The sequence below is a fragment of the Acartia tonsa genome, chromosome 3 (genome assembly GCF_053477335.1).
Source record: "Acartia tonsa isolate MP-2025a chromosome 3, ASM5347733v1, whole genome shotgun sequence".
NCBI lineage: Eukaryota > Metazoa > Arthropoda > Copepoda > Calanoida > Acartiidae > Acartia > Acartia tonsa.
The window spans coordinates 13,988,267-14,003,468 of record NC_137262.1 but is presented as its reverse complement, the minus strand read 5'-3'; the positions used below and the strand labels follow the sequence as shown (position 1 = coordinate 14,003,468).

General features: G+C 31.8%; 1 protein-coding gene across 1 annotated transcript in view; it reads right to left on the bottom strand.

Moving 5' to 3' along the window:
- LOC145313398 (uncharacterized) overlaps positions 1-14,889 on the bottom strand; it is a 41,221-nt gene extending 26,332 nt beyond the window's left edge. The window contains exons 1-4 of the mRNA XM_080152767.1: positions 13,754-14,889; positions 6,180-6,300; positions 5,225-5,398; positions 211-338 (exon numbers count right to left, since the gene is read on the bottom strand). Coding sequence (XP_080008893.1) covers positions 211-338; positions 5,225-5,398; positions 6,180-6,300; positions 13,754-14,099 — 769 coding nt within the window. The 5' untranslated portion in view covers positions 14,100-14,889. The remainder of the gene's footprint in view (positions 1-210; positions 339-5,224; positions 5,399-6,179; positions 6,301-13,753) is intronic.
- Positions 14,890-15,202: the final 313 nt, after the last annotated feature.

The following is a 15,202-nucleotide window of genomic DNA, read 5'->3' as shown; positions in this document are numbered from 1 at the left end:
ACTATACACAGGGGGAAAATTGTTTATTATGAATAAGAGTATTTTGAAAAAAATGTTATAGCTGACACATTATCGATATTTGGTTTTGACGACAATTAGACATTAAATAAAAGGACGTTTTTTAGTGCAATCTTTTGTTTAGAAAGAAACAGCACCATTAGTTAACTTTATTTATATGTTTTTATCAATATAGGTTAAAATATCAATTACCTGAATTTTGACTATAGAAAACTGTATTCTGTTGGCCTAACCAGTTGATGAGCCAGTCTCTGCTACCTGCGGGGCCTCGACCCCGACCTCCACCAATGAAACTTGGATCATAACAGTCGCACAGCTCTCTAAAAAATAAATAATTATCAAATTGGTATAAACCAAATGGGCCAAATTTTTTTCTATTTTCAATTTGTTAAAATAATATCTACTGAAAGTATGTTAAAAATTTAAGTCTGTTTCCTAATTAAAAGGATCAAAGATTATTGTAAAAATATTTTTTTATCAATTTCTAAAAACTTATGGGTATTTCATTTTATTAAATTTCAACGATTTTTTTTTATTTTGGAAGATTTTTACACAAAAGAAAATGTCCTGTCTCTGACAACGTTTGCATATTTTTTGAGAAACAACTGTGATACTTAAAGTACTTGAAGTATTTTAAATGATAGTTATGTGCATTTAGCTTATAATGAATGAATTTTAAAATACTAGAAGAAAAAAAGTAATTTATGGCATGATCATTCTTCATTCCCTGCTGTCACGCCAGAGGGCATATCATCTAAAAACTTGACCAAAAATTGAAGGCTACCAAATATGTTATATGGATTGTGTACTATCGGTTAAAATTGACAAAATTAAGGGTTTAAAAAGCTGCGAAAAGCACTGATTGACTTCTTTTTTAGGGCTAAAGTTTAATACTATCCTTATTTAAATTTATATTGTATGAATTGTAGTTAAATTTTTCAACTTCCATTGATGTTTTAGCCTAAAGGGAGTAAAAAAAGCAAAGCCAGTCTGTTACAATCTGTTAGTATATTTAAATGTAAAATACTGTGTTCTTTAATGCACAAATATGTACAATTGTGCATTTGCTTTAGGGGTTAAACAACACCACTCGGAATGGAATAAATTATATACTTATTTGCACTTTATACTTAAATTTATACAAAATATAGCGCAAGCAAATGTTCATGTTCAACAAAAAAGAAAAAAATGTATCAAAATTTTTAAGATGTCAAAAGTTTAAAGATCTTTGATTTTGATTTTTTTGGGTATCTGAGAAAAAAAAATCCTAAAATTTTTTACAGGGCTAAGGACTAAACAAATGATGAAAAACACTAATTTAATTTTTTGAAAAGTCTCTAAAATTGTAAGAAAATGTAACTTTTTATCTAATTAAAATGGTAACTATGAAATTTTAAATAAAATCAACGAACAGTTCTTATTTCAACAACTACATATTACATCCCAAAATTAGATATAATTTGAAGTAATACATAAATCAAGTTGCAGAGTATAATTTGAAACGTTGATATGTGTGAAAAAGGGTTAATAAGGCTAATAGTGTAATAAGTACTGTTAAGCCAATTGTAAAAGCCTTGAATAAGAAGATTGACATTTTGGCCTGTACGTGTGCAATTTTAGAGTTAGGCAAACTTTGGATTAAGATTTAGTTAGTTCAAATGTTAGTCTGGCAACAATTGCAAATCTACTATACAAGTTAAACTTGCTGGTTTGCCCTACTGTTCTTTTAAATTCAATTGTTCCCCCACTTTTATCCAGCCGTTATCTTCCTATGGTTCCAATGGAGTTTTATCCCTTTGGGATGCGTCTACGAAATCCATCTTATCCACTAGCCCATGCGGATGGCTTGGGCCTAACCACTACGCGGATTCTAACCTAACCTAACTGTACAAACCATAACCATTCGTGCCGTCATAATGGCAATTTTGTGAAATAGGTGTCATTCAATATACAGCCATTTTACCTTTACAAAATATTTCGGTTTAAAAAAAAACTTTGCGAAACATATGAATTTTGATGATATTTTATGTTAGGTTTGGTTAAGTAAGAATAGAATATACCCACTGGATGAAAAAGGTCACAATTAGAGCTCACTACAGGGGCTAGAAACATGTTTTTTTCTTAAAAATAATAAAAATATTCATTTTCGCTATTATTGGACATGTTGGTCCTTTTGGTCGGTATAAGCTAACCTGCTAAAACAATGAATTTAAATTTGTCTAAATTAGTAAATCTTTGTTGTGAGAGCTGACACTTTTTGTCAGCTTTTAAAGTGCATACACTTGTAAAATTCATGTAAACAGTTACATTTTCGTCTTCAAGTGACTTTTGCATAAATTTTCTTCAAAAACTTAAAAATAAGTGTCTTTAAATTTTAATTTATAAATTTTTGTTCAAGTACGAATAAATTTAAATGAAACAATTACATTTGTACTATAAAACTAATTATTATTCAATATTTTAATATTCAACAATATTTTGTTTTGGCCTTCAGTTTTTGTTTCTCAATAATTAAATAATTAATTGAAAGGTTAAACCTTACAGTTTATTTACAATCAACATGTTGCAAAAAGATTGCAAAAAGTCACAATTCAAGACAATTACAAATCTTTAGCTCTTAATTTCCTTAATTTTTTTTCAGTATGTATTCTAAACCGATTAATATCCGGTGTATTAGAACCGTTTCTCAGCCATACTGAAAAAAACATGTATAGCATCGAATTACAGACAATTTTCCATGAATATCAAAATAAGATTCATAGATTCAATACCAGTTTTCGGCCCTTGGGTGCTAACAAAGCTGGTTTAATCTTATAATTTTTCATTTTAATATTCGCGGAAAGTTGTATATAATACGAAACGATAAATAATTATTATCTCCTTTCTAATCTTTTGTTATAAACTACATACAAGGAAAATTGAATTTATTCAAGAAGAAAGCTAATTCGTGCGTTTTTGTTATTTCATCCTTTTGTTAAGAATTTAAATACGCCCTTGTCGGAACTTTTAAACACTCAGCCAACAAGAACCAACACATTTCAAAAGGGCGAAGATATTTTCCCTATTTACAGAATATACTTCTTAATCAAATCATGGAAAAAATTTAAGGGCCAAAACATAAAAATCCCCTTTAATATTAAAATATGGATTGCCTGCCTCCCCCCCCCCCTTCAAGCTCTAACCCTATTGGTAAAACCCAGTACACACCACTAAAAGAAACTTAAACTTTGACTTAGAAGTAGCAATTAAAAAGACATAAGGGGAAACTACAGTTGTGTTTGTCTCTTAAATACGTTTTTATTGCTTAATGTCTTAAAAGCTAAGTTTTAGATGTTTTTCCCAAAGAATTAATTCTAAGGCACAATAAGCCGCCTATAATAACTTATAAGACGGAAAAAGTTATTTTAAGAATAGCTTTATTCCGAGGGGAGTAGGTAGACATCGAGATGAGTTTTAAGAATTGAGAAAAAAAAACAAAAAAAACAATGAAATCATTGAATTTAATTGAGAACAATTTCTGTATCGAGAACAATTGCAGATAGATCATGAGAAGTTTAGCACATCAAAGACAAGGAATGGCTTCTGTAAAGTTACAAAATTAAACTAATTCTACAGACCCGGACTTAATGATATACAATTACGTACTCACTTTACCTCTTGAATAGAATTATTATAAAATACGTAAAATAGGGGTATTGGTATTATATACTATATAGGCTTTGCTATTGCTTTACTTAGATACTAGCGGGGTATTTTTTTCTATGGAGGATTTCTCTTAGAAGGATCGCTGAACCCCCCCACCAAAAAAAAACAACCTTCTCAGTACAGCGGTTCAGCTGTTAGCGAGATCCTTAAGTACAGAATTACAAGATTTAAACTTTTCATTGGCTAAATATGTCATAAGATTTTATTACTGTAAAAAAATCTTTTTAATGTCTAAAATATTGCCAGCTTGTTGTTAGTGCGCTATATATTACTTCTTTGATTAATTAGAGCATTTTTAATATTTTATAACTTTAACGTAATACTCCTTAGTAAAGGCTAAAGAGTGTTGAAATCACTTTTTCGCTTTAGGTGAAAATTAATGAAAAAGTTCTGAAAGGGGAGCTCCTTGGAACAAATTTAATATCGCAATCCTATCTTATTAGAAGCGCAGCTACTCCATAACTAGTGCACGGTTGTTTGTTCAAAAGACAAACTTAGGATTCTCCCGACGAACCCCAAACTGTCCCACTTTGAGAAAGACGATTCCAGTGACGTCATATACGTTTCGGGAAAGAAAAAGGGAAGGGGGGAAGAAAATCTCTTCAAAAGTTGGGAGAAAAGGGAAGAGATTTTCTTCCTCCCTTCCCTAAACGTATATGACGTCACTGGAATCGTCTTTCTCAAAGTGGGACAGTTTGGGGTTCGTCATTTTCCCAGCTACTTTAAAGGATAGAGGTCTTATTTTTTTTAAAGATTCGTCAACCAAGGCTCATGTTTACTACATTAGTAGTCAGACTACTAAATGTAGCTTTTATTAAGCTCTTGCTGTGCTACTAATGAACAGTATGATCCCTGTAGAATGATAAATGATGAAATATATGTGTTAATTTAATGGGAATTTTCATCTGTAATCATTGGTTTCATCCAAATAATTTTGTACTTTTCAATCAACATACATTTCACATATAAGGATTTTTAATAATATATAATTAAACATATTATGCAATTAAGTTAGGAAATTTGTAAAGAAAAACATTGAAATCTTTCTTATTACTTATGATATAAAATAAAATATTGAAGTCTCAGAGATGCAGAAAGAACTGTTATGTTAAATTATTTGATTTCCTCCCAAGGAAAAAAAACTTAACAAATTGATTTAAGTTTGTATATTTATATTGGCATTTCAATCTAAAATGACAGTAACTGGAGACTTACATAAGAGAAAAAGAGTATAGTCCCTTTCGTGGCAACGCCTCTTAAGTGACGTTTCTCCATATTTTCACAGTAGCTTTTCTCCTATTTTAGTCCCTGCGGGGGGCTCTATCCCTGCGGAACCAATTGCCAAACCCTGGGGGACAATAACCTACCCTAACCTAAAATAACCTATACAAAGCTACTGTGAAAATACGACGAAACGCTCCTTAAGATGCGTTGCCACGAAAGGGACTAATCCCAAGAAAATTTATCGAGTAGCTAAGCAACATAAAAGCTAAGAACTAACCTGAGACAAATGATAACCGAGGGAAGGCTGAATATGATGTCAAGGAAACCAATGATGATGAGTAGAGTGTTGATGAGCATGGCAGCCTCCCTGTGGATCAGGTTGTCCTCCGTCTCTATGGGAACTATCTCACCAGTCTCGGTCTCGATAACACCGTACGGAGTGTTCGCATCCCTTTAATAAATGAATATTAGCTTTTAAAAATCTGTGAATTAAGAAATCAAGGGGGATTATGTCATGGATATTAAAATTTTACACGATAAATAACTATATTTCGCTTAGTAATGAGACTAGGGAAGCAGCTAGAAATGTTATCATTACTTACTTGGCTAGTCCTGTGGCAGAGTATATGATGAGTAATATTGACGCTAGTAATGAGACTAAAGAAGCAGCTAGAAATGTTATCATTACTTACTTGGCTAGTCCTGTGGCAGAGTATATGATGAGTAATATTGAAGCTAGTAATGAGACTAGGGAAGCAGCTAGAAATGTTATCATTACTTACTTGGCTAGTCCAGTGGCAGAGTATATGATGAGTAATATTGACGCTAGTAATGAGACTAAAGAAGCAGCTAGAAATGTTATCATTACTTACTTGGCTAGTCCTGTGGCAGAGTATATGATGAGTAATATTGAAGCTAGTAATGAGACTAAAGAAGCAGCTAGAAATGTTATCAATACTTACTTGGCTAGTCCGGTGGCAGAGTATATGATGAGTAATATTGAAGCTAGTAATGAGACTAAAGAAGCAGCTAGAAATGTTATCAATACTTACTTGGCTAGACCTGTGGCAGAGTATATGATGAGTAATATTGAAGCTAGTAATGAGACTAGGGAAGCAGCTAGAAATGTTATCACTACTTACTTGGCTAGTCCAGTGGCAGAGTAAATGATGAGTAATATTGAAGCTAGTAATGAGACTAAAGAAGCAGCTAGAAATGTTATCATTACTTACTTGGCTAGTCCAGTGGCAGAGTATATGATGAGTAATATTGAAGCTAGTAATGAGACTAAGGAAGCAGCTAGAAATGTTATCACGTATATTCTCCCAGCTCGGGTTCGAACTGTGTAAGCTCCTGAAATAAAAACAAATTATTTTTCAATTAATAAAAAAGATTGTACACTCAAACAAGAAAGATTAAGTCATTTATTATAACATAGTATCAGGGTGTCTGTCTGTGTGTGTGTGTGTCACACATTGAAGGAGTATAACTATTTTTGTAAGAGAGTACCTCCTCCAACCCTCTATGAAAAAATACCACTCATCCTTTCTTTGAAGTGTCACTAGAGGCCTCTATAGGTTTAACTGCAAGTAAGTATATCTATTGGGTTCATAGACGTCCAAGGGGGGGGGGGGGGGTAATGGGAAGATTACCCCCCCAATTTTTTTTTCATTTTACCCAATCAAATTTTAACCCCGGGGTAAAAATTTTGAGGGGGGGTAAAAACAAATTTCATTTCCCCCCCCCTCCCCAAATACGAATTACCCCCCCCCCTCCCTAAAAATTTTATACCCTCCCCATTAAAAAAAAACTTGGAAGTCTATGATTGGGTTATCCTTTTTATATGTTAAATTTGGTAACTATTACACTATTTAAGTTTTCTTTTGTCCTATAAGATACCTTGAATTTATCTCATAAAAATAATTTTGATTAGTGGAAAATTTGGAGGCAATATGCTTAGATTCCCTTCAGAGATGCCATAGCCCTTCTTGATTCGTTGGTTTCCATTTTCTTTCAATATTACAAACATAAAAAATTGTATAGTAGCTTCGCAATAAATACAAAAAATGAAATAAAAATCGGAAATGTAAAGAAAAAATAAAGCACACAAAATTTCCTAAATTGTTTGACAAAGCTTTCTCTATAATTGGCACCCTCTGCTAGGTTTGATTATAGTCCCGCACCAGAAGTTAATCTTTAGACAGAGATTCAGGGATATAAGGGATAAGACATTTGGCGATGAATTAATGTCAACCCTATATGATAATAAACAAAAGTAACTCATTTGTTGGAAAGATTGAACTTTGCTAATTTGAATCCAAAAATCAAGATTTCATATTTGTACCCAAAGTTTTTAAGCCAACGAATGAAAGAACTAATTTAAAAACTTTGGGTACCATAATAATTTAAAGTCCAATGTCCCTTCCCTCCCTGGAGATTAGAGAATAATTGATAGCTATTACTAGCAAATTATATTTTGGAAACAGACTAACTCTAACAAGATTTTTGGTAAATATGGGGTGTGGCTTGTTTATAGCTTAGTTTATATATTTAAAAGTGAAATAAAAATAGTTAAATCAGTATCAAAAGAATACTAAATTGGAACAGACTTTTGTAATATTAAAAGATGCAGTTATATAAATTAGAATATTACATTAGAAAATTAATTTATTAATTTATAAGTTTTACCAATTTTTAAGACAGAAAACTAAAAGTTGTGAGTATTATGTAAGAAGAATTTTTAAAATTCTCTAAAAATGAGTAATTTATTCTTCTACTACTCGTAAAAATTCTTAAATTTTGTCTAGCTTGCTTTCATTATCTCGCAACTCGCGAGCCACGCCAATAAAACCGTCATGAGAAGATTCTTGATATAGTGTTCTTAGTTTTGATTGACAAGGTTACAAATATACACAATTTTAACAGGTATTCAAGGCATGCAGAATACTGTTTTGGTACTATTAATACACAAATAATCTTGATATTAAAAAAATTTCATATAAAAAATGACTAACATTATTTAATACCTATATTTGTGACAACTTTTGTTTTATAAATTCTTCCAATTTTTAACAACTACAAAAACCCCGCCCCTCTCGGAGAGCCTCGAAACCGCATCATACGGATAAGGTAACCAACATTCTATAAATGAGCTATGACGGAGACCAATTATCAATGGTGAAAAAAGACAAGATACACAAAAACATAATTCTTATAGTATAATTTAAAATTTTACTCTCTTTCATGTCTGTCATTGTAGCTCAGGGGTAGAGATGAGGTTCCAGTTCAGGTCAGATGGTTCAAATCTACCCTTAACACTAATTATCATTTTCACTCTCTGAGATAATAATTAATATTTGGTAAAAGTAAAAAAATATTTTTAAACATTTACCTTATACTAACAGTCACTTAAAATATCAAAAAGCTATTACATGCCAAAGTATATAAGATTAAAAAAATATTGTTTCAGTGGTGAGTCTTGAACCACCCACCTTGAAACTTTACATCTCAAACCTGACGCCTTAATCAAAAGAGCTAATTCAGCATGAGACTATTACTATTATTTTACAGCCTTAGTTCACATGCCAAAGTAAAAAAGATTGAAAAAAATAATGTTTCAGTTGTGAGTCTTGAACCACCCACCTTGAAACTTGACATCTCAAACCCGACGTCTTAACCAAAAGAGCTAAATCAGCATGAGACATTTACTATAGTTTTACAGCCTTAATAAACATTCCAAAGTATGTAAGATTGAAAGAAAAATAATGTTTCAGTGGTGAGTCTGGAACCATCCACCTTGAAACTTGACATCTCAAACCTGACGCCTTTACCAAAAGAGCTAAATTATTATGAGACAATTACTATAGTTTTACAGCCTTAGTAAACATGCCAAAGTAAATAAGATTGAAAAAAATAATGTTTCAGTGGTGAGTCTTGAACCACCCACCTTGAAACTTGACATCTAAAACCTGACGTCTTAACCAAAAGAGCTAAATCAGTAGGAGACTATTACTACAGTTTTACAGCCTTAGTAAACATTCCAAAGTATATAAGATTGAAAGAAAAATAATGTTTCAGTGGTGAGTCTGGAACCATCCACCTTGAAACTTGACATCTCAAACCTGACACCTTTACCAAAAGAGCTATATTATCATGAGATAATTACTATTGTTTTACAGCCTTAGTTTACATGCCAAAGTAAATAAGATTGAAAAAAATAATGTTTCAGTGGTGAGTCTTGAACCACCCACCTTGATACTTGACATCTCAAACCTGACGCCTTAACCAAAAGAGCTAAATCAGTATGAGACAATTACTATAGTTTTACAGCCTTAATTTACATGCCAAAGTATATAAGATTTTTAAAAAAATAATGTTTTAGTGGTGAGTCTTGAACAACCCACCTTGAAACTTGACATCTTCAATCTGACACCTTTATCAAAAGAGCTGATTCAGCAAGAGACAATCACTATTGTTTTACAGCCTTAGTTTATGTACCAAAATAAATAAGATTTAAAAAAATAATGTTTCAGTGGTGAGTCTTGAACCACCCACCTTGAAACTTGACATCTCAAACCTGACGTCTTAACCAAAAGAGCTAAATCACTTGAGACAATGACTAATGTTTTACAGCCTTAATTTACATGCCAAAGTATATAAAATTGAAAGAAAATTAATGTTTCAGTGGTGAGTCTTGAACCACCCACCTTGAAACTTGACATCTCAAACCTGACGCCTTAACCAAAAGAGCTAAATCAGTATAAGACAATTATTATAGTTTTACAGCCTTGATTTTCATGCCAAAGTATATAAGATTTTAAAAAAATAATGTTTCAGTGGTGAGACTTGAACACCCCACCTTGAAACTTGACATCTTCAATCTGATGCCTTAATCAAAAGAGCTGATTCAGCAAAAGACAATCACTATTGTTTTACAGCCTTAGTTTATGTACCAAAATAAATAAGATTTAAAAAAATAATGTTTCAGTGGTGAGTCTTGAACCACCCACCTTGAAACTTGACATCTCAAACCTGACGTCTTAACCAAAAGAGCTAAATCACTTGAGACAATAACTAATGTTTTACAGCCTTAGTTTACATGCCAAAGTATATAAAATTGAAAGAAAAATAATGTTTCTGTGGTGAGTCTTGAACCACCCACCTTGAAACTTGACATCTCAAACCTGACGCCTTAACCAAAAGAGCCACACAAGCATTGGATAAAGATTATAGTTTTACAGCCTTAATTTACATGCCAAAGTATATAAGATTTAAAAAAAATTTCAGTGGTGAGTCTTGAACCACTCATCTTGAAACTTAACATCTCAAACCTGACGCCTTAACCAAATGAGCCACATCAGCATTGGATAAAGATTACAATTTTACAGCCTTAGTTTACATGCTAAAGTATATAAAATTGAAAAATATTGTTTCAAAAAATATTGTTGACAGAGAGAGAGAGAGAGAAAGAGACAGAGAGGGGGAGAGAAAGAGAGACAGAGAAAAGTACATAGATTTCATGACAAAGGAAAGATAAAAAAAAATAACGCATCATTCTTTTTATAAAAACCCACCCCTGTGTATGTTACAACATGTTGTGATGAACACAACATGTTTTCAAAAACATATTCAATGTCATCTTTTTCAAAAAAAATCTAAAGAGAGTGAATTTGTGAAATAAAATGTATGAATTAAAATGTCAGTTTGTAAAGGTTATTAGATTAATTTTGAATTGGTTATTAAACTATGCCAATACAAGGTGGGTTTTTAGTAAAAGAATGCCACGAAAGGATTTTATAGAAATATAGAGCGTATTTTATATTGTAAATCCATAAAAAGTAAATAAATCATTGAATAAACCTAGCCAATAGCGAGATAGTTATATCGAGCCAACTCTAGTATTTCATAACAGTTTCAAAGTTAGGCGATATTGATTTGAAAAAGAGTCATAAATTTTTGGTAATTTAAAGAATTTTACTACTTAGTTAAAAGTATAGCATTTTTAAAAGCGAAGCTTTTCTATAATTAGGGTCGGTCCGTCCGTACGTCCGTACGTCCGAACGTCCGAACGTCCGTCCGTACGTCCGTAACGGATAGCTTTTTTCGTTAATTTAGACATGTTAGAATTGTCCTATCGATTTCAAATTTTGCATGGTGATTCCTTTAGTAGTTAGGTACGATTTGGAAAGCGTAGCAACTCTATAATCATTACCAAAATGTCCGTACGTCCATTTTAAACATGTTGATTTTTTTACTTTTTTAAATAGCTTTTTTCGTTAATTTAGGCATGTTAGAATTGTCCTATCGATTTCAAATTTTGCATGGTGATTCCTGTAATAGTTAGGTACGAGTTAGAAAGCGTAGCAACTCTATAATCATTACCAGAATGTCCGTACGTCCATTTTAAACATGTTGATTTTTTTTCATTTTAACAACAAATTTGTATGTGACCTAATTATCCGATTGGTCTGATTTTTGGTATACTGATTCCTGGGACAACAAAGTACAATATTATAAGCGAAGCAACTCTATAATCAAGTACTAAAAATGTAAGTATGTCCATAATCATTATCCTGTATCAAGCAGTTTTTCAACAAATTTACTTAAATTTTGCTTTGACTCTTATACATTAGCATTCTGATTATTCAGTTCTGACATTATACAAGTGTTAATGTCCGTTTGTCCTACCGTTTCAGAGCTTCGCTTTTATGGATGTTGTCATCCTTGTTATTCATATTTCTTTCGGGAATTTATAGACACTTGTCTTCGAATACTAACCTACAAAATCAAGATAAACCAATAAATGCTAACAAAAACTCAATACGAGACATAGACTTATTATTATTAATACAATCAAATACTTATGTAATATGTATTTTTTATTAGTATGTAAATTAAAAGTGTTTATTTTTTCATCCAGCCTAACATACATTTTATTCGTGACTGTTTAAAATAAGAAAATTATGAAAATCCCATACATAAATAACATCAGGGATAAGGGATGGGAAACGTAAGAAAATATTATTCCAGGCCTATTTTCCAACTAGGCCTAAAAAACTAGTTTCGGGATGACGCAGTAGTTAGATTTGAAAACTATGAACAATGATGAAATAGCTATTATATGAATGCAAAGAAAAAAAGTATAGAATAGAATTCAGGTAGTTGATTTCACCAATCATAAAATATAATAAAAACTTTCCAAAGAACCAATATGTTAGTGGCTTTAAGTAGAATCCCGTTATTACTTCGCCAACCCCCCCCCCCCATTTAAAAAAAAAGTTTTTTTTGAGATGGTTAAATCTGATTTATTTTCAAACATTTTAAGGGGGGATCTACTTCACCCCAAAATTTGTATTTAGAAATAAACACCGCTTTAGCCCCCCAGCTTTAATAAATAAATTAAGTAGATTTGAATAAGTACATGGGTAACATTCTATCAACTAATTGTTCCATAGCATACATATAAATTAAGAATTTTTAAAAAAAATTATTTTACGTTAAATATTAACAGAAAAGTTCAATTAAGTGTGCAATAATTTTTACCAAAATTAATGAAAATTTTTTTTTAACAAAACACAGTACACTTTTATTTACATATTGAACTAGTTTTGTATTTGTAATCTTTAGGTGGGTTATCAATTCCACATGAAATGTAACTTTTAAATTGTCTAAAGACAATGAGTTTTTCACATTGTTCTAAAGTATAAAATGTTGAATCCTACTCAGTCTTCAAAAAACGATCTCTCAATTTATGTTTTGCTATATGGACATTTATCAATGTGTAGATTTAATAATAAGTTGATGTGATTGAACGTCATATATATTGTTGTCCTTCTGATAGCAGAAACTTTCCATTGTTGTCTTTCTAATAGCAGAAATTTATGTTTGCTTGAATTAATTTAGCCAATAATGAACTGGGGGACGCGTTTGTTATTAATAATTGGTTAATGCTAAAAGCAAGTTTCAGGCTATTGGATATTAGCCTACAGCCAATAATGAACTGGCGAAAATGAGTTGATTTTATAGGCAAAAAAGAAAAGTTGCCCCATCACTTTAAAAAGGAGGCTGAGACCTAATTTTCGGTCAGGTTTCCCATCCCTTATCCCTGAATAACATGTGCTTTTCTTGCAACCATTATCAAAATTTCAAACACTTACAGTTACAATTTACGTACAATATTGTATTTATTGTATATTGTGCTTGCAGGAAAACGTCTGTCAAATTTAGACAAATTAGGGAAATCAATTTTGTGATTACATAAATAACAAATGTTATCTAAATGTGAATGAGAACACATAAGTTACCATCTTCAATTACATATTACGTTCAATGGGAATCAAATTTTGAAAAAATCTGTACTGTTTTAAGGGAGGGAGGGGACATCGAGCTGTAAACTATAAACGGCCCCAAAATAAACACGCTCTCTCATTTGTTGGCTTCAAAATATGGGAACAATTATTAAACCAAGACATGCTCATCTGAACGTCTAAAGCTTTTTTGCCATGAACTAATTATTATGATATTTAATTATTTGTCTTATTTGACTTTTAACCAAGTTTGGCTAAACGCAAGATCATTTCAGGATTATCATTTTATAACATTTTATGATCGTAACTTAATGAATGCTTATTGCACAAAATAATCTCCTTTTGAAATATCAAACATCTATTAAATTGAAGAAAAAAATTAAACATGTAAAACCGAATTTCTGTTAAGATAGTTTCTAATATGTGTTAATGCTTTTATGTCTGTAGTTATTACTTTTTACTTAGCTTTTTATTGAAATAAATGTATAATAGAAACTCACCTATAATTCCACAAATAATAACTATAGCTCCTGCCCAGATGCCAGCCGCGTGCCGGGCATAACCCGCATCTTTAACAATCGCCGCGGCACCCAATCCAATCAACATGGCTCCGCCAAATATCTTAAGCCCGGCCAGGGTACCGGTTAACCGCAACGGAAAATAACCGCCGGTAACGGACAAGCTCTCGTCCGGCACCGCCAGACTGTTTGGCGTGCCGGCGGAAATAACAGATTTTGACATGCGTCCTTGTGACTGGGGACCTATACTGCTGCGCGGGGCGTGTGGGGCCCCACCGGGCCCCATTCCACCGCCCCCACTAACTGTTTGAGCTCGCCTAGGGTCCATATTTTCACTATTTGTTGTTCTAATTTTTTAACATAAATATTTGGGTAAAAAATAAATCTATCAATCAATAACTTTCACTGAATATATTAACTATACATAATAGGCGCTCATGGTTACTAGAAATGCCAATATAGACACAAATATGATTGAAAGATGATATTTTTCTTGGGCAAAGTGATTGAGCGTCTAGCTCCATCAAAATATTGCATTAGATTATAAAATATTGATAACTAGATCCTTATTAATTCAGAAGAGGGGGATTGGGGGTTGTACCTTCTGCCCCTAGGTGTCCTGGAGTGGAGTAGTGGGGGGGGGGGGGGATATGTGTGAAACTCCCCTAATACACCTACGCACTCATCAAATCATTGGGTCAATGCTGGGTGTGGATATTTTAGAAATTTTGATGGTCAATTTTTTTATGACCACTGCTTTTTTAGGTTAATAATGTCTAATGGTATTTTTTTTCTATAAAAAACTAATTATAATCTTTTTATTTAGTTTATTTTCACTATATTCACTAAAGTTTGTTTATGTGTTAAAATTTCACTATGTCACATAGGCATAACTATGAGGCGTATTATTAATGCACATAAATGCAGATTTTGAGTAAACAATACTTGTATATATTATTTTCATCTCAAGTATAATCTAATATATACAACAATAGTTTCTAAATATATTATTCAATACTTTGTATGTTCATGTTTATGTATGTAGTAACCAAGGGTGGGCTGGGGACATATTGTATTGTCAAACCATGACAGCTAGTAACTCATTCTTAAACCAATCTGAAATTCAAATTCAATACACTTATTATGAATTCATAATGTTTAGAATATATTAAATATTGTTTAATTTTATTCATTTTATTTGGAGAAATCTAATATCAAATTTTACACCTGCAAATTTCATTTAATCGATTCTATTCAATAATAGTTTAGTAAGATTAGTTAAACTTACAATGTTGTTTGACTTCTCCGTAATTTGATTAATTAAAAAACGCTAAATCTTTAGATTAAAATTTTTTTTAAATCTCTGCAATATGGTTAAAAACTTGATATTTTTTAGCAAGTTTATTTTGATTGATAAAAGCTGAAGAAAAG